Source organism: Dendrobium catenatum, unplaced genomic scaffold (genome assembly GCF_001605985.2).
Source record: "Dendrobium catenatum unplaced genomic scaffold, ASM160598v2 fragScaff_scaffold_716, whole genome shotgun sequence".
In the NCBI taxonomy this organism is placed as follows: domain Eukaryota; kingdom Viridiplantae; phylum Streptophyta; class Magnoliopsida; order Asparagales; family Orchidaceae; genus Dendrobium; species Dendrobium catenatum.
In genome coordinates this window covers 9,282,894-9,301,175 of record NW_021319178.1, presented here as the reverse complement: position 1 = coordinate 9,301,175, position 18,282 = coordinate 9,282,894, and the positions used below count along the sequence as shown (strand labels likewise).

Sequence of the window (18,282 nt, the reverse complement as noted above, 5' to 3'; positions counted from 1 at the left end):
TGTTAGTTATACGTGCAACGCTAAGACGCAAAATTAAATCTCTATCGCCACGTATTTTCTAGCCCGCAACAATGGATAAGAAAAATTCAGATGCAGATATAATTGATTTTGAAGGGGTGGTGGAGCCTTTGAGCTTGTGGTTCATAAGCAACTGTCAAACACCGAGCTCGAACTCATCCCACTATAAACGAGCTAGAGCCGGTTCACGAGCCTCAACGGGATTTTTTAAAATAATATTAAATATTTTAATTTTTATTAAATATTTTAACCATTTATTATTAATATGACAAATATGATACATAACATGATATACATGAATTGATACTATATGACATGCATACAATAGTAGTAGAATATTACTTAATATGACAAATATACTAATATACATGAAATGAACTATAGATTAAAATAAATAATAATTTATAGATAAGCATAGATTCATGACAGACTTTTTTGCGTTGTAATTGGTATGGGTTTATGGATGACAAATATACTGATCATTTACATAGCAACTGATTACTGATTATAAGTTACATTGCTTGTATTGGTTTTCATTGCTCATATGAAATGATAATGTTCATATTGTTTGTTACTTGTTCTTATTGCTACATGTTCATACTAATTTAGATAGAATCATTACATGCATATTATTCTCATTATATTCCTTTGATTACAATTGTAGGTTCTAGTAACCTATTAAGTCGTAAGCTCACTTTGTGACTTTTGCATATTTTGACAAAGTCGGCTTGTCTAATTTTAGGACTTTAGGTTTAGATTTCTATATTTTATTCTTTTGTAGTGATAGGTATTAAAAGAAAGACTAATGTACTTATTATGTACTGATTGAACTTAGATTATCTCTAACTGAACTGCATATGGTTGTATGACATTCGTCATTCGCTCCATTCGAACGCTAAATCGCAACTTCGCAAGCCAAAATTCAGTAGGTGAACAGTGCAACTCCAATATTAGTGTTACACTGTTCACATACACCAATTTTTTGTGTTACAGAATTTGTTGAAGAAGCGCTCAAAAGAAGAGAAAGATGGTTACCTTCGCAACAAGATGAAGAAGCACACGAAAGACAAGAAATAAATGGAGTTCAATTGGAGATTAATTCATACATTTTGGAGTGGAAAATGGATTTTTCGGTTGGAGATGCCCTTATGACTATTATAAATGAATTTTGAATGAACCATGAATATATAAAAATATTTTGATGTATAAGGTTGCTTATACTGGTTTTTATTTAAATGAATGAAATTAGTGTCTCTAATAGATTAATTAAAAGATAAAAGAAATAATTATTTCACATGTTAATCTTATGGCATCACATGTATGCCGATGACAAAGCATCAAATGCAATATGATGATGGTCCTATCGTGATGCCCTTGTGGAACTCCGAGATTCTTCAAACATCTCAATTCTCTTAAATCTCAAGTCAATGCCATATTCATGTAGAAAGTGGGGCATATTTATAGATTTTGAGAGTAACATGCCTTATAAATATAGAGAGAATATGAAACACTCAATCAAAGAGTCCGTATTAATTATATTGATGATAGACATTTCTTGTCACATTTAAGTAATTTAATGACTTTGAGACTAACTAAGCTTTACCTCATTTGGTTTGTTTCTTTGAGATGCTGAATTTGATTATAATCATACAATATTCAAAGATCATTTGATCCTCCAGTTAAGATCTAAAAATTTTCAACTATATTTCAAGTGCTTGATTCGAGCTCATTTTAAATCGAATCAAATCATTTTTTGTTGATGAATTAGTCTTCTAAAATCAATCAACTTGACTATAAATTTGTTGAAATTAGAGTTCAAATTATCTATAGCTGAAATATGAAAAAATCTCCCTTAAATTTCATCAGAGATTCATACTTGATCAAGCAAATTTTTGCGCGACGTATCAATATTCATACCACACCTATAAATAGGCATCTATGCACGGAAATAATATCATCAAATTCTCTCCTAAAACACCATTCTTTAGCACAACAAATGATTTCATCAGATAAAACTAACACAGCAACCATGATAGTATAGCAAGTACATTATATGTAAATCCCCTCCTAACAGAAATGTAATCACCTACAAACAAGTTTCCTTTCTCTAGTTTATGTCGTCATGCCATTGTTGTTTGCACTAACCTGAGAAGATCACTTCTGTATGAATTTAAATCGAGGCTCAAGCCTCCTCTTTGCTTCTTGTTATCATCCTGTACTGTTAAGTTCATCTAAATCGATTTTATCATACTTTGTAACTGTAATGATCAAAATATAGGATTAATGTGCAGTTGTATCAAACAGGCCTTTTGTTTTGCCAAGTATAAATGTGAATGGTTAAGGACATATAGATCAGTGGAGTGGAAAAGAGTGGAATCAAGTTTTTTGTTTCAGTCCATCTTTATTTTCATCCAGTTTGCTTCTCTGAAGCACTAAATCAGTCTGCAAAAGCTGCTTACACCTATGGTGGAGATCCAAATGGATTTTCAGGGAGCTCTATGTGATAACTGCAATAGAAAGGAGCAGGAAATAGGGATTATTCAATTGTTCGATTCTCGTAATAAACAAAAGGCAGTGCAAGATTTTTCAGATGAAGCCTTATAACTAATATGCGTTTGGAGTAGAGAACATGGATCAGATTTTGGTTTGATTAAGGACTAAATATGTGAAGCTTAACTGTATGAATACAAGTATCTTTACCTTAAATTATTGGCTTAACTGAAACAAGAATTAGCTGATTACTAATTAAGGCTTCGTTTGGGACAATTGTTTTTTACTACTTCTTAAAGTAGTTCTTTAGTATAAAAATTAAAATATATATACTAAAATGCTGTTTTAAAAAGCAGTAAGAAAGCCGCTCCAAACGAAGCATAAGTATAAGATGCATATCATGTTTCTCACCTTTCCATGTCGCTGTAATTGTAGCTTGTATTTCTAGTTTTGACATTAGTAGATAGCCCAGTGTTTGGAACATCACGTCTAAGGCCTAAATGATCTTGAAAGGGAAAGTCACTAGGACCTGCGACAAAAAAAAAATCATAAATAAATTTGAAAGTTCAAAGAGAATCTAAGCAAATATTGAATGGGTGCTTAAGGCTTCATTTGTGACGGCTTTTTTATTGCTTCTTAAAACGGAGTTTTAGTTAAAAAAATTAATTTTGTTTTATTAAAACTCCATTTTAAGAAGCAATAAAAAAACCGTCCCAAACGAAGCCTAACTCTCATATTTCTACTTTAAAAGAGTATAATCAGTGTAGAAAGTATGTTTCACCTTCTAAGAGTTTAGAGTCATCAAGACCATAGCTAAAGTAGGGTTGTTGGTCTAGAGGTTCTTGTACCAAATTGAAACTAGCGAGTCGCCTTCTTTGGAGTTCTATCATCTTTTGTTGCTCCTCGAGTTGCAATTCGGTTATTCTCGAGCTATCGGTTTTCCTTGGAACTAATGATGAAGAACTAGCAAGATCATCGATGCATGATTAAGAATAACAAAAGGTCAAACTAAATGTATCTGTGAATTTTGAACTCACTCGCCAAATCAAGATATTGTTGAGGATAATGCATTGAAGGCTTATTCTTCCCCATGTATGTCCTGTTTGATTAATAGAACAATACCTAAATAGGTAGGATTATCAATTTGAATATAAATTACCAAACCAGTAAGAAATTTTACTTGTCTACCATCCTTGGCTTATCCTTGTATGGCTTAGTTAGAACACGACAACCACATATATAATGCAGATTTCTCTTCATCAAAATCTCACTCACTGTTTCTGGATAGAGGAAGCTTACAAATCCATACATTCTCTTTTCTAGACGAGGAATTCTGACATCCTTAACAGGTCCAAACTGACTAGCAAAAATAATATCAAAATAGAATACTATTGTAAATAACAAAAGAGATTATCAGATTCTTGAAAACTACATGGAAATGTTATATACTTGAAGTAGTTGAAAACATCATTCTCAGTGAATGTGCTATCTGGTGGAAAAGTAAGATATATCCGATGAGTGCTAGTGGACATCGCTACTGGTTCGCCTCTCTCGGACTGGCATTCAAGGTATCTTGGCGCATCCTCGGCTAAAATGACTGAATGCTGCCCATGAGGCCTGCAATCCAAACAAAATAAACATATAGATTTCAACAAATATAAGAAAAATTCAGCAACTAAACTTCCAAATGCACATTAAGGGGGTGTTTGGTATCGGATTTGTCGGTCGTTTTTAGTAGGATTTAGCGTAAATCCAGCCAAACCCAATCCGCGCCGCTGTAAATCCGGCAAATCCGTAAATCCAGGATTTACGGATTTACGGCATAACTCCAGTAAATCCGTCTAAATCCTAATCTCATTCCTATTCGGATTTAACGCGCAGTCGCGGAACTTATTCCCACGGCACAATCTGTTACCAAACAACTTCAGAGATTTAACATGATTTAAAATTTGTCATACCAAACACTTCTCAGGATTTATGAGCCTAGGATTTATTAAATCCGGATTTACATGATTTAGTAAATCCTACTAAAATTGAATTCAATCCTATACCAAACACCCCCTAAAGAGCACAAACATGTTTATAATATGAAGATTACCTATCGATGAGGCGGATAGTATTCTTAAAGCGGGCCAGAAGTTTAGTCAAGGTGAATCCAGGCCTCCCCTGCCGCTGTCCCTCACTCAGATACCCATCAGCTTGAAGATTCCTTCCATACTTTTCATAATACAACAATGGTAACAAGGAAATTGAAACAGGAGCTCCTCTCTGAGATTTCAAGAGATCGGAGATCTCCATTTCCAACTTCTCAAGTGAACCAGAGGAGAGTTCATTTTCCTCACATTGCAACTCATTAATGTTTGAACAGGAAGCCTGAGAAGAGCCATCAGGAAAGGGCTGGCCATGGTAATAACTACAATTGGCCCCATGTTTACAGTATCCCTTAGAGAAAAAATAACAATGCTTTATAGGAAATTCGGGAAGGCTTGGTGATCTCCTACTTGTTCTTGAAGACGAACTACCATTAAAAGAACCATCTTGGTAGTAGTAATAGTTACCCACAGAACTAGCTGAGTCCATTTTCTCCTCCAAATTCAAGTATTGGGCTTGATTACCAAAAGAGTAACCTTCTCTAATTGAATCAGGATAGGTTTGCGGAACAAAACCTAAGTTTTGCAGTGAAGGGTGCTGATCAGTAGAAAGGAGTTGATCCAGAGCACCTTGGCTTTGAGAAGAAATTGAAGGGCTTTTTGTGGATAAGCCCAATAATTTCTTAATTTCATCAATTTTGGAGAGTAATGAATTTTCAGGTTCGAATGCTAGCTTTATCATCTCCTGCTCACATGGTTCATTCAACAAAATAATCCCCAAAATTTTGCTAGCATTGTCTGGATCAAGCTTTTGTACCCGGTCGATGATAATTTTTGTTAGTTCTAACAAGTTCATTTTATACGCTTTAAACTCTGCCATTGTCAACAACGTGGCATTCTTAGATTAAGAAGAAATGCAGGGAAATAAAGATTCAAATCGATTTAGGTTATTTCTCATCATAAAACCCTAACTGTCGTAAGAACAAACATTTACGGCATTCCAGAAACAAACCAATAAAAAGCTTCTGGTTCAAGATGAAAGGGCAAAATGCCTACAGAGGTCTAACAATTACGAAGAAGAATCAACAAAAACTCCAATGTCTCTTCCAAGAAGACAGACTCGAGTAACCTCAAGAAATCAACTGAATCATTCCAATCATCGAGCAACTGGTTCTGACACTTCAAATCAAGAAAAATAAAACTTCGGAGCATTAAAAAAGGTAGTTTTGAACCAAAAAAATGATTATAAATGCATTTTTTACCAAAAAAAAAAAAAAAAAAAACAAGGAACACGAAATCATTTGAACAAAAAGAAAAACCTAAAGTGAAATCAAATGGCAAGAGTAAATCCTACATGAACCTTCTTCCCCGCTCGATTAAAATCACAGACACTGAAAATATTAGTAATAATGCTGTTGATAATCAACAGATTAAATTAAAAATACGCTAACCTCCTCCCACTACGGCGCATTGCCACAGGACCGGAGAACCGTAAGCCAAATCAAAAAAAGCTGTAGCATTTAGTTTTTTTATTGTTCTCAGAAAGCGCAATTCAAGAAGTGAGTGGATTTTCTCTATATTTTTATTTTTATTTTTACATGTTGACTCATTTATTATAAAACTAAAAAGAAAGAAAATAATTTAATTTAAAAAAATTATTTCAAAGAAATGATTAAAACTATATTAATAATCTTTAAAATATTAACTTTTTTATTATAATATAATTTATATCAAAATATTGTATTATAATTTTATTTAATAAAAAATAGAAAATAAGAGAGATAAAGCTATTAACTATTTTTAAATGATTTTATGTTTAACTTCTTCAATTGTAATATACTTTAATTATATTTATTAGTATTTATTAAATAGATTAATTATGTACTGACAAATTGAGTTAACATATTTTGATTCAGATTTAATTAATTTGTTAATTAATTACATTAGCACTAATAAGTGGCTGGGAAGAGTAGGGGTATTGTGGGAATGATGAAAGTTCGGCTCCTAAGAAAGATGACTAACCGACGCGGCACAGAGATATGGGGCCGTTACGGAGATTTCTTCGGTCAACACTCAACATTCCTTATCCGTCCGTATTGACAGATTCTATTTTTTTTAATTAAGTTAATTATCGATTTAATTTGGGGTTTGAAAGTTTAATGTTCAGATGAATTTGATTAAAAGGTTCCTTTTTGAGATAGGTTTTTTTAGTGCTATCTAAAATTATTTTCTATTATAAAAATTTCTAATTTAAAAAATTTTTGTGTTGTGTCCTGGACTATTCGCGGCGGTAGAGAAATATAAAATTTAATGTTATAGCGTTGTACGAAGATCCAGAACGCAATTAGATAAGAGAGAGGGTGTAGCATTTATAAGACACTAAGATTTTTACGTGAATAATATCTGAAAAGGGGAAAAAATCACAGGGCCTAATCTAGTTTGAATGAATCCACTAGTATTGCAGTTGATTACAAATGATGCCCTTCATTGGGGAAGACCTTAACTTGATGTACAACTTATAGAGTACATTACATGATAAGAATATAAAGAATCACTGTTGACGTGTTTGTTTAGTCTGAAGGACTGTAGTCGGTAGACAACGTAATTCAGAAGGATTGTAGTCGGCGGGCGACGGAGGTCGGAAGGATTGTAGTCGCTGGGCGACGTAAGTCAGAATGACCATAGTAAGCGGGCGACGGAGGTCAGAAGGAATCTAGTCGGTGGGCGACGTAAGTCAGAAGGACCGTTGTCTGACGATGGAGATCAGAAGGACGGCATTAGGTAGAAGTCCAGTTATGGATAGAAATCCCACATTAGATAGTTATCTGGCAAAAATCCAACAACGGACATAAATCCGATGTCAGGTAGAAATCTAGCGACGAGCAGAGGTCTATCGTTGGGTAGAAGTCTGAATTCAGTCTACAGTCGGGGAGAACTTCGACGTTAGATGGTATTCGGGAAAAACTCCGGCGTCACTTTGAGATTGGGAAGAGTTCCGACGTCACTGGAAAGTCGAGCGGAATTCCGGCGTTACTTGGAAGTCGAGCAGAATTCCGACGTCACTTGGGCGTCGGACAGAATTCCGGCGGTGGTCGAGGAGGAGTTTCTTCCCTCCTATCATTCTTTTCTTTTTCTTCTTGCTTCGGTCCCCTCTCAAGAGAAATGAGGAGCTATTTATTGTTTTTTAAGGATAGCATGACCTGTAAATAGGAGGAGGAGCAAGGGCAAATGTAGAGTGGTTTGGATGGACGGCTGATATTGAATCCCTTAATCTTGGATCGTTCTTCAGACATTTGAAGGTCTTAATGATATCGGAATTTGACGATCTTGGGCTCGTTGGATTCGTCTCGTCGTGCCGCTCGATTCGATTATAAGCATGTTATGTTTGGAAACCGTTTTAGTAATCTAAATTATGGTTCGAACCTTCCAACAGCGCTTCGGGTCCTTAACTCATTTTGGCTCAGATTGAGTTGAATTTGGTGTCGTTGGGTTCGTATTTCTGTGACGCTCAGTTCGACTATAAGTTTGTTGAAATCAGAATTCAAATGATCATGTATTTAATTTTGAAGTTTCCGGATTGATTTTGCCTCAAGATTCGTGCCCAATCAAGATAGTTTTTTTTATGACATATCATTTTGTATTAAAAAAGTTGTTTTAACAAGAAGTAAGTCCATCCCAAGTTTCGTTTGAAATGGCTTTCTTATTGTTTTTTAAGTAACTTTTTAGTACAAATTCTTTTATTTTTTTACTAAAAGACTATTTTAAGAAGCATGAAGAATGATATTCCAAATAAAATCTAGAAACTCTATAATTAAAATAATGTAAAAAATGTTGCTAATTTCATGCAAATTAAATTAAAAACAACTTTAATTTTAACCAAAACTAAATCTTCAAATGTCATCGTAAGACATTAAAAACTACTTTTTTATTAGAGGGTTAGCATTATTAGTAATAATAATGTTCAAATTTTAAAACTTCATTAATAATAATTAAAATTATTTTAATGAAGTTTAAATTTTACTCATTCAAAATTTATGACGGACAATAAAATATATGAAAAATAAGCTCCTATATTTTAAAAGATAATGATCTCTCTCTCTTCCCCTATACTTATGTCCTATTATAATAAGAATAACCAATGTCCATTTCACTAGAAATTCTATATCATAATTTTTTAATACAAGATCAAAGTCATTCATTCTTATTAATATTATTAAAATCAAAGGCATAAGAAATTTGAAAAAAATTTAAAAATTAATTAATTATCATGCATAAATTTTTTTTATAATAAATTGCCCCAAATACATGAAATGATAGTTATTATTTCAAATTAGATATATTCAAATGTTTTGAAATTAAATAAATAACTTGATGCTGACAATTGGATATATTTGATGGTCTTGATTAGTAAAATACAAATATAAATTCCTATTTTTAATAGGACTTTTATCTATCATTTGATCATTATTTTAACAATTTTGATACGATAAAATTATCATAAAAATTAATCAAATTTAATTCACAAATATTATTGAATAGTATAGATGTCAATTAATGATGTGAAGTTGAATTTAAAAATAATATAAAAATACAAGTAAAAAAATAAATAAAACTTCCTCTTTCATATGGATGCCCTACTTCCTAACTAATGATTCTATTAGTTCTCCAACCTTTCTCCTTATTTTTTATCCACAAGCATTTTCATAAGCAAGCCAAACATTTGGATCAACAAAAGAAGACCACATAATTCTTTTGTTCTTTCTGACTAAAAACATATTGACCACCAAGAACAATCTATATAGACTGAAATCAACCCTAACTTGGCTATCATAAAATATCATTTTGATAATGACCCCCTCATAGTTTTAGTAGTCATGTGTGCCCACTTATCATGATTCTTATAATATGAGCCATTAAAGTCGTGATCAAATGGTCCTATGATGATGGAGGACTCCGATGAGTACTGAAGAATGAACTGGCACCTCACATGCTAGTGGACCCAACATGTTCTTCTCTATATTCTACTTAAGGAGAAATTATTCTGTGCGGACACCAAGCGCAGTTCACCGTCCGAAGACTAACCAGAATGCGCCACGTCAACAGTACTGAGCGGTACAGAGCTGCGGTACGAAGCAGAACGGAGCCGAATATCAAGCAAGGGGTGATGTGGCGCATTCTGATTTGATCTTCATACATCATTTGGCGTCCGCACAGAATAATTTCTCCTACTCTTAAGATGGTAATCCATGCTAGTATGTAAATTAATTGAGTTGAGTTGATTAGTATTATGTTCAAATTTCATTTATTTTTCTATCGAGTTTAAATCGACTAATGGCCTGAAATTTAAAATTATATTTTATTTTGTTTATTAATTTTTTATCAAGTTCGAAGTTTAATCGGGGTTTAAACAAATTAGTTACATGTTTAATGCTAATTATTTAAACGTATATACTTGTTATTAGAAATAAATGAATTTATGAGTTTTAATTAAAATACATGTAGTTCACTAAGTATTACTTATGTTGTTAGATGAATATCAAATAATTATAAAATAAAAACTACTCTTATTTAGATATTTATTTGATGCATGTATCATACTCATACCTTAAATGATATACTCAATATTTAAATTGTATAGATATATGCAAATTAATATAAAATCATGAAATAAATAAAAAAGTGAGAAGATAAATAATTATTTAAAGAATATTTTATCTCGTGTCCAACAACAAATGAACATATTCATGAACATATCAATATTTAAAATCGTTCATGAATATGTTGAGAATTAAAATTTGTTCATTGCTCAAACAAACAAACAAAACGGGTCTTATATAAATGAATATCAAGTTGTTTCTCGAGGGCACTAATTTACGAGTAACCCGTTGATTGAGAACTTTGACTCCCTCATCAGCACCCAGATTTGAGACGAACATATGTGATACATTTTTGTATTATGATACGCTACTCACAATTATTAAAAAGGGAAGAAGAAGGTAATCTTTGGCCAATCTCAAGTGGCATATATATTATATACCCACTTGCAGGAGACCTTTCCCTTTCTCACAGCCTTTCACCAAATGATGAAGCCATTGCATCCATTAAAGCTTCTTTTCATGGTGGGTATGAATGATAAAGGTTCACATGGGATGTTTGGAATGTTTTCTAGGCTTTGTTTTATTACGTTCAAAGCCCACTTATAGATATTATAATCTGGATGATAGCTTCTCCATTTCTAGGAATCCGTGCTATATAAGTTTCTTACACTAGATTGAGATTCTACCAAGGTTTTAAAAACTGGACCAAAAGAAGCAGAGGTCCACGATTTGACCGATTCAACCAGATACCAATTCCATCGGTTGAACCAGCCGGTCCAGTCCGGTTTTTAAAACGTTGGATTCTACTATCATACTATTTGACTTGTTGTACAGTTTAAGACTTCGTTTGGGATGACTTTCTTACTGCTTCTTAAAACAGTTTTCTATCACACAAATTTTAATTTTTGTACTGAAAATATGCATTAAGAAGCATAAAAAAGTTGTCTCAAACAAAGCCTATATAAAACAACAATAATATCAAACATTTATCTCATTATATTGGGTCGATAACATGAATCATTTTTTCTATTGTGTCCTATGAAGAGTTTGAAGATATTAAGAGAAAAAAATGCAAAATAGTTATTACGCAATGACTCGTGATATATGTTTATTTAGAGTATGTTTGAGATGACTATGATTACCTGTAAAAAATAATTGTAGAACTATTATGACAAAATAGTTAACTTTCTTCCAATCTGCATTAAATTAAAATTTGCAAGAATTTACTTGAGTGAAAAAGGGATTTTGCAGCAAACCAAACATTCCAAAGGTTCTAATTTAACTTCATCAGCTTCATCAACTTTACTTGATCAAATAACATAAAATAAGGAGTAATTTACAAACATATCACAAATTCTTCCATATTTATATATCTAACATCTAAATTTTTATATTTAGATATACATTATTTTAATATTTAAATCATATCAAAATATATACATAAAAATATATATTTTATTTGGAATACTTTGTCATGATTTTAATTTCTTAATGTTTTACAAGTAAATATAAAAATTTTGGTGTTAGATGTAAATAGATAAAATATTATGGTATGTATGTAAAACCTTCTGTTAAGATTCAGAATCTGAAAAAATCTACAGCAGTAAATAAAAAATTCCAGCAAAAGAAAGGAACATAACATATAATCCCTTTCAAAAGAAGCACCTTAGAACAAATCCAAATTTTCTTAAAATTCTGAGAAAGCCATTAGAAGAAGCAATAACCAATAGCCCCACTTAGCTATTTTGTCAGTGGCATATAATTTTAAGCTAAAAAATCAGATGACATAAGCCACTACTAAAAAGATTAAGACAGAATTAGAAGCATAAGCACCTCTACTAATTATATTATAGCCCAATAATGCAGAACAAACAAGCTCTAATGATCACATCAACTTTCAATAATGGCATAAAATACCAGAAAAATAAGACCATTATCAGCAAAGTCAGATTCTGAATACAAATATGATTTCTTTTCAGTACCAGTTGATATACACAGAGAGAAAGAGAGATATATAGATAGAGATAGAGAGAGATATAGATAGAGATAGAGATAGAGAGAGAGAGGCAGGGAGAGAGAGAGAGAGAGAGAGAGAGAGAGAGAGAGAGAGAAGAGAGAGAGAGAGAGAGAGAGAGAGAGAGAGTAAACATGTTTTATGTCTGTTACTCTGAACATGAGATATGAATGTCTATTACACTGAAAATAAGATTGGTAACTAAATTACTGATGACCAATAACTTCTTTGTAACTAAGTTATTACAACTTTAAGGTCTTAAGAGAATCAAGAGAGTTTTACTGTGACAGTACTGTCAAATAAGTATATGGTTTGATCTATTCAATAAGATTTGTGTATCCAACTTACTTGGCTTCCATGAAGGCTATGAATCTTCTGCTGGTATAATTGAGGGCTACAGTAGTTGTTTGAATCACAGAACTGTACCTCTATAAACTACACTATTGTTCATTTTCTTCTCTATATTACTGTGTAAAGGCTGTTCGATCCGAACCGAGGAGAGGCGAAAGGACTTTCTGGCAATTGAATCTGGAGTCTGCAAATCAAAGAGATATTAGAAAGAACAAATTAAGGCTTCATTTGGGACGGCTTTCTTACGGCTTTTTAAAGTGGCTTTTTTGTATAAAAATTTTAATTTTTATACTAGAAGCAGCTTTAAGAAGCAATAAAAAAATCGTCCCAAATGAAGCCTAAGACTGTTTGGTACAATTATATTGATATAGTGCTTTTGTTTCAGTTTCTGAAATTCAATTACATAATCTCACATATAATTACAAAGTTGCTTCCTAGCTCAGGATTTGTTTAAGGTGGTTGTAGCTGTTTGTAAAAGCAACTGTAGAGCTGCCATGAAGAAAGTGATTTTTTGAAAGTTGTGAGTATTGTAAATTTCTTTTCTTTATTAAAAAGCCATACAATGGTTTTCTTATAGCTGCAATAGTCCAGTAGATCTGGTTATATAAACCTGTTTCTCAATACAAAATATTTTGAAAAGCAGCAAGAAAGGAGAACCAAATAAGGCTTCATTTGGGACAGCTTTCTTATTACTTCTCAAAGCAACTTTTTAGTACAAAAATTTTCCTTTTTGTATTAGAAAGCTGCTTTAAGAAGCAGCAAAAAAGTTGTCCCAAACAAAACCTAAATGTGTAGCAGTGATCTAAAAAGTAAAATAGTGAGCCCCAAATGGAATTATTTTATATTATCATAAAGCATATACATCTTAATAAGCTAGATTTGTTACCTATCCAAATCATTGCAATTGCTGCTTGTCTGCCAAGTATTATCATCGCCTGAACTTTTATGTGATCCAATGTTCAAAGAATTGAACTGAACTGCTATGAGAATAAAGAGTGTGATGAAGCAAATTAACAATGTCAAATAACATAAAAACTAAAGTTAATTTAAGAGACCTTCTAGAACTTTCGAGTCCTCCAATCCATAACCAAGGAAAGGATGAGCAGAAAGCAGCATTTGCCTCTGCTGCTGCTCGAGGAGTTGTTCTCTCTTCAGATTAAAGGTCGGATCGAAGTCTTCAACCTGCTGCTTTATAGGTAACTGGAAAGTGTCGCATGTTCTTTGTCCTATAGAAAAATGCAGATCAAGTAAATAATTTGCACTGTTAATGAAGTAGGTTATAAAGATAAAAAATGAAATAATGTAGTTTCAGATCCTACTTGTGCTCGGACCGTTATCCATGTCAAAAGAAAGAGGAGATAGAAACATCTGAGCATCCAACTTCTCTGCATATTTCCTGCAACAAATTTTGGTAATAAGAAAATGATATCAGGTATTCAAGTGCGGAGGATATGAATAAAACGTGATCAAATCATGTTGGTGTTGCATGCAATGTCATTTTATTGAGTTGTTTTTTTAAAAAAATTCAAAAATGGGATTCTTATCATATTTTGATAGCAAATGGATGGATGTCGACCAAATATGCTGGCATCTAAGGGTGATCAAAACTTGGACTACAATCTTTTGAACTTACAATCTCACCCTCATCAGCACAAGTTTTGCAATGCATTCTACATTCTTTACACTCCTAAACCGCTCTTATGATCCTTCTTATGTCAATTATTGATCATAACCATCATGTGTCAGTAGTCAGCGATCCACTACGCTCATCAATCCCCTATATAACTTCATACTCTGTCATTGAGATAGGCAAATTTGCTACTCGATATCATTCAATATGGCAATGTCACCCTTGGCACCTTCAACTAAATATTCATCGACACCTTGCTCATGCCCTAGATCTTATATTTCACCTCTCTATGATATGTCATAAGACCTTCATTGAGTTCCCCGGCATCCTCCTTACTAGATGTTCACCCAAGTCCTAGATTACTTCAATCGATGATGACCAATCCTATCATGGCGCATCACTGCATCAAGATTTTGACAAAGCCGAACATTCTCCATCAATCCAAACATTGTGGAGGCCCTTTTTATCTCACATAAATACATTTTCCTAGTTATTATGTCATTCCATCCTAACTGTACTTCTACCATGTTCCACCTTGCTCTTTTGCTTCATCTAATGGACATCTTGTTATGTTTTCTACTCTCTACAAAGCCCTTATTCATATCATCTCAGAACACAAGTTACATCTACTATGTCATAGTAAATTTGTACGCGAGTATTGTCATATCTAAATTATCACATATGCAACTACTTACAATATAAATCTTCAATGTATATTATTGCATGTCCTCATTCTTGTTCAAATTCTTCTATATGATTATTTTTTTCTAATCTATATGAAGGCATATGTTTTCTTGTAATAGAATGATTAAGGATTTAGTCATTTACAATTCTCTCTCCCTTCTACCACTAATAATATATCCAAATGTTCCATCAATATTGTTCATATCCTATAAAATTAACATTTTTCCACAAAAAAAAATACTGTTTCTTAGCCAACTTAACATCAATGAATCTTTCCAAACTAGCTAAATAGTGAATACACGGAACTTAATTCCAGTTGTATAAATCAAATCAAAAAGCATATGAGACAAAATAGCCTATAAATTTAGTGATACCTCTCAGCCAATCTTGATTTCTCTTTGTAGGGTTTGACAAGAACTCGAGCACCACAGATAACATGGGGGTGGCCCATTGCTAAAATTTGTCTCACAGTCTGTGGATGGTAGAAGCTCACAAAACCAAACATCCTTTTCTCTTGCCGTGGGATCCTCACATCATGAACAGGACCAAATTGACTAAATCAACAAAAGACCATTGTATAGATTAACATATTGTGTAAAAAATCATATTACAAGGTAAAATTTCCAAAGAAGCAAAAGAAAGGATTACTTGAAGTAATTCAGAACTTCATCATCAGTAAAAGTGCTTTCAGCAGGGAAAGTAAGATAAATCTGATGAGAACTAGAACCTCCATATTCATTTCTTTCACTCCTGAATTCCATGTACTTTGGAGCATCCTCAACAAGAACCACAAAATGTTGTCCATGAGGTCTGGAATTTGAATGTTACACATTGAATTTCCTAACATTAACTCAAATACCTCATACTAAGGGGTTGTTTGGCATTGGATTGGATTTAATTTAGTAGGATTTAGTAAATCCAATAAATCCGGATTTAGTAAATCCTGAGGCTGTTAAATCCAGAAAACTAATTGGTATGATAAATGTTAAATCCTGAAAAACTGTTTGGCAACAAATTGTAGGATTTGGAACATCACGACACGGGCGCCGCAGGTGATATGCCGCTCAACTGTAAATCATGTTAAATCCACGAAGGAATTGGATTAGGATTTACCCGGATTTACGCGGATTTGCGGCGTAAATCCGTAAATACAGGATTTACATCGTCGCCGGATTTACAATCACGCAAAATACCGTTTGACTGGATTTAGCGTAAATCCGACTTAAATCCCGCTGTAAATCCGATACCAAAAAGCCCCTAAAGATCGCAACATAAACATACTGTTACATACCTATCCATAAGCCTAACATTTCTCAATTGGGCGAGCAATTTAGTAAGGTTAAAACCAGCTTTTCCATGTCTTTGACTTTCACTGAGATAACCCTCAGCCTGAAGTGCTTTCCCATACGTATCCTGATACAACATAGGCAATGAGGCTATAGTAACAGGTAACCCTTTCCTTCCTTTCAAGATCTCGGTAATCTCCATCTCAAGTTTCTCAAGACAGCCAGGAGAGAACATAGTGTCTTCAATGGTTAAATCATTTAAGCCAATTCCGGGCGTTTGATTGATGATATCTGGAGCCTGGCCATGGGAAAACTTGCAGCTTTGTCCATGTTTACAATAACCTTTGTAAAAGTAATGACAACTCAACGGCGACCGGTTCCTTGGGCCAAAACCAGCATCAGGTAAGTAGAAATAACCATGTAGATCAAAACCCATAGGACTTGAAGGTTGTAACTGGTCTTCCATACCACAAACTTCAAGGTTATGAGGATTATGGTCTATGTTTTGAATGAAGTGGTGATGATTGGCAGCAAGATGAAGAGGTGCCGGTACACGAAAACTCGAAAGAGAAGAAAATGGAGGATGAACTGTGTGATTATGGGAGACAAATGGCTTTAAATGTTCAGAGGAACTGAATTTGGGAGATGACATGAAATAGTACTTTGCCTCAGCAATAAGCGAATGTATATTTTCTTCATCTCCCATGGCATATTCCATCAATTCTTCAAGACTATGCTGCAATAGAAGATAGCCAAAAATTTTAGTAGCATTTTCTGGTTCTATTTTCTGAATTCTTTGGAGAACTCGTTGTGTGTATTTTCCAATTTCCATTGCTGATCCCTCACTCTGAAAATACTATCATGAAAGAAGAAGATGAGTTAGAAAAGGTTAAACAAAATCAGAGAAGATTTAACATGCAAAAATATCTATATAAATAGATATAGATAACTGAACAAGCATCAAAAACTAAAAAGGGAAATCATTTCATTCAAAACCAAAAGATGCGGCGAAAACAAAATAAAATAATCAACAGAACACGATTGAAAATAATCTCATTTGACTGAAAAATCAAAAGAAACTCCTCAAGCACCAATAGAAATCTAACCAAGCACATCGAAACCCATATCAAAGATGAAGTTTTTAAACAAGAAAACCTAAACAAAAAATCAATTTTTTTTCCATTTTAAGCATAAAAAATAATTCTTGCTTCTCTTACACCGATTACAGAAACAAACCAAAAAAAAAAAATCTTACACTCTTCTCCTGTCTCTTCTTCAAATCTATCCTTCTCTCTCAGCCACAACACTCCATCACTCCTCTTGAGCAGGCTCTTGATAGAGCTATTAAAGAAGCCAGGGAGGCATTTATATAAAAAAGCGGGCCTTTGTTTTAAATCGAGGATTGGGGAAAAATTAAAAGAAAAAATTAAGGTGCAATAAGCAATAATATTTATGACAGCGAGGAACTCATCACTCTAATCTACTGCTGCTTCTGCTTCTGCTTCGGCGCCCCATGATTTATATATTGAAAGGCTCTGCATAGGATAATAAAAGGAAATGTTTTGGGGATTTAAACGATTATAAATAGAAAACATTTTGAATAAATTAAACACTTTACAGAGTGTCATACCGCTAACATTTTTAACTGCAAATTACTGTTTCATTCCTTTAGGACAAAAAAAAGCTTCTTTTATTCAAATTGTATTACAGAAAAGCCCCTGACTTTTATGAAAATTCTGCATTTGCAAGGATAAATGAGGCGATTAGCTTGGGTCGCATGAGTCCCCACCAATAATTCATGAAGTACCAATGACCACTATGGTATCATGCAAACTTATTATTTTTTTTTCTAACTCCTTAAATTTTTTTAAAATAAATTGTTGTGCCTGAGAAAGTCAAAATTATAAAATAATAAAATAAAGAGAAAATAATAGTGAATGAATGAATGGCACTATGAAATAATCATTGATAAAATCCAAATTTTAAATAATGTAAAGGAGCATAATTTTACATAATTTTAAAAAGATGCAAACTAGTCAAATAGTATGGCTAATTCTAAAAAAGTCAAACTATTTGGCGCATTAACGAAAAACGCCGAACAGTTTTGCTAATTCTACATAAT

At 33.1% G+C, this 18,282-nt stretch overlaps 2 protein-coding genes across 4 annotated transcripts; both read right to left on the bottom strand.

Moving 5' to 3' along the window:
* Positions 1–2,001: 2,001 nt before the first annotated feature.
* LOC110105302 (zinc finger CCCH domain-containing protein 18) lies at positions 2,002–6,176 on the bottom strand. The gene is made up of 8 exons (XM_020834744.2): positions 6,050–6,176; positions 4,607–5,471; positions 3,958–4,125; positions 3,689–3,868; positions 3,546–3,607; positions 3,290–3,457; positions 2,920–3,037; positions 2,002–2,525 (listed from the first exon to the last, which is right to left on the bottom strand). The coding sequence occupies exons 2-8, from the start codon at positions 5,452–5,454 to the stop codon at positions 2,480–2,482; spliced, it is 1,590 nt and encodes a 529-aa protein (XP_020690403.1). The 5' UTR covers positions 5,455–5,471; positions 6,050–6,176; the 3' UTR covers positions 2,002–2,479.
* Positions 6,177–12,109: 5,933 nt separating this feature from the next.
* On the bottom strand, positions 12,110–17,815 carry LOC110105282 (zinc finger CCCH domain-containing protein 18). Of its 3 annotated transcripts, none has more exons than XM_020834720.2 (9): positions 17,791–17,815; positions 17,416–17,695; positions 16,166–17,016; positions 15,523–15,684; positions 15,249–15,428; positions 13,880–13,956; positions 13,616–13,786; positions 13,447–13,540; positions 12,110–12,744 (listed from the first exon to the last, which is right to left on the bottom strand). In XM_020834720.2, the coding sequence occupies exons 3-9, from the start codon at positions 16,990–16,992 to the stop codon at positions 12,669–12,671; spliced, it is 1,587 nt and encodes a 528-aa protein (XP_020690379.1). In that variant the 5' UTR covers positions 16,993–17,016; positions 17,416–17,695; positions 17,791–17,815; the 3' UTR covers positions 12,110–12,668. The 3 variants fall into 3 exon arrangements, with proteins under 3 accessions (XP_020690379.1, XP_020690380.1, XP_028551924.1); XM_020834721.2 differs by having other exon boundaries at positions 13,447–13,537; positions 17,791–17,813; XM_028696091.1 differs by lacking the exon at positions 17,791–17,815 and having other exon boundaries at positions 17,416–17,501; positions 17,596–17,614.
* Between the last annotated feature and the right edge of the window lie 467 nt (positions 17,816–18,282).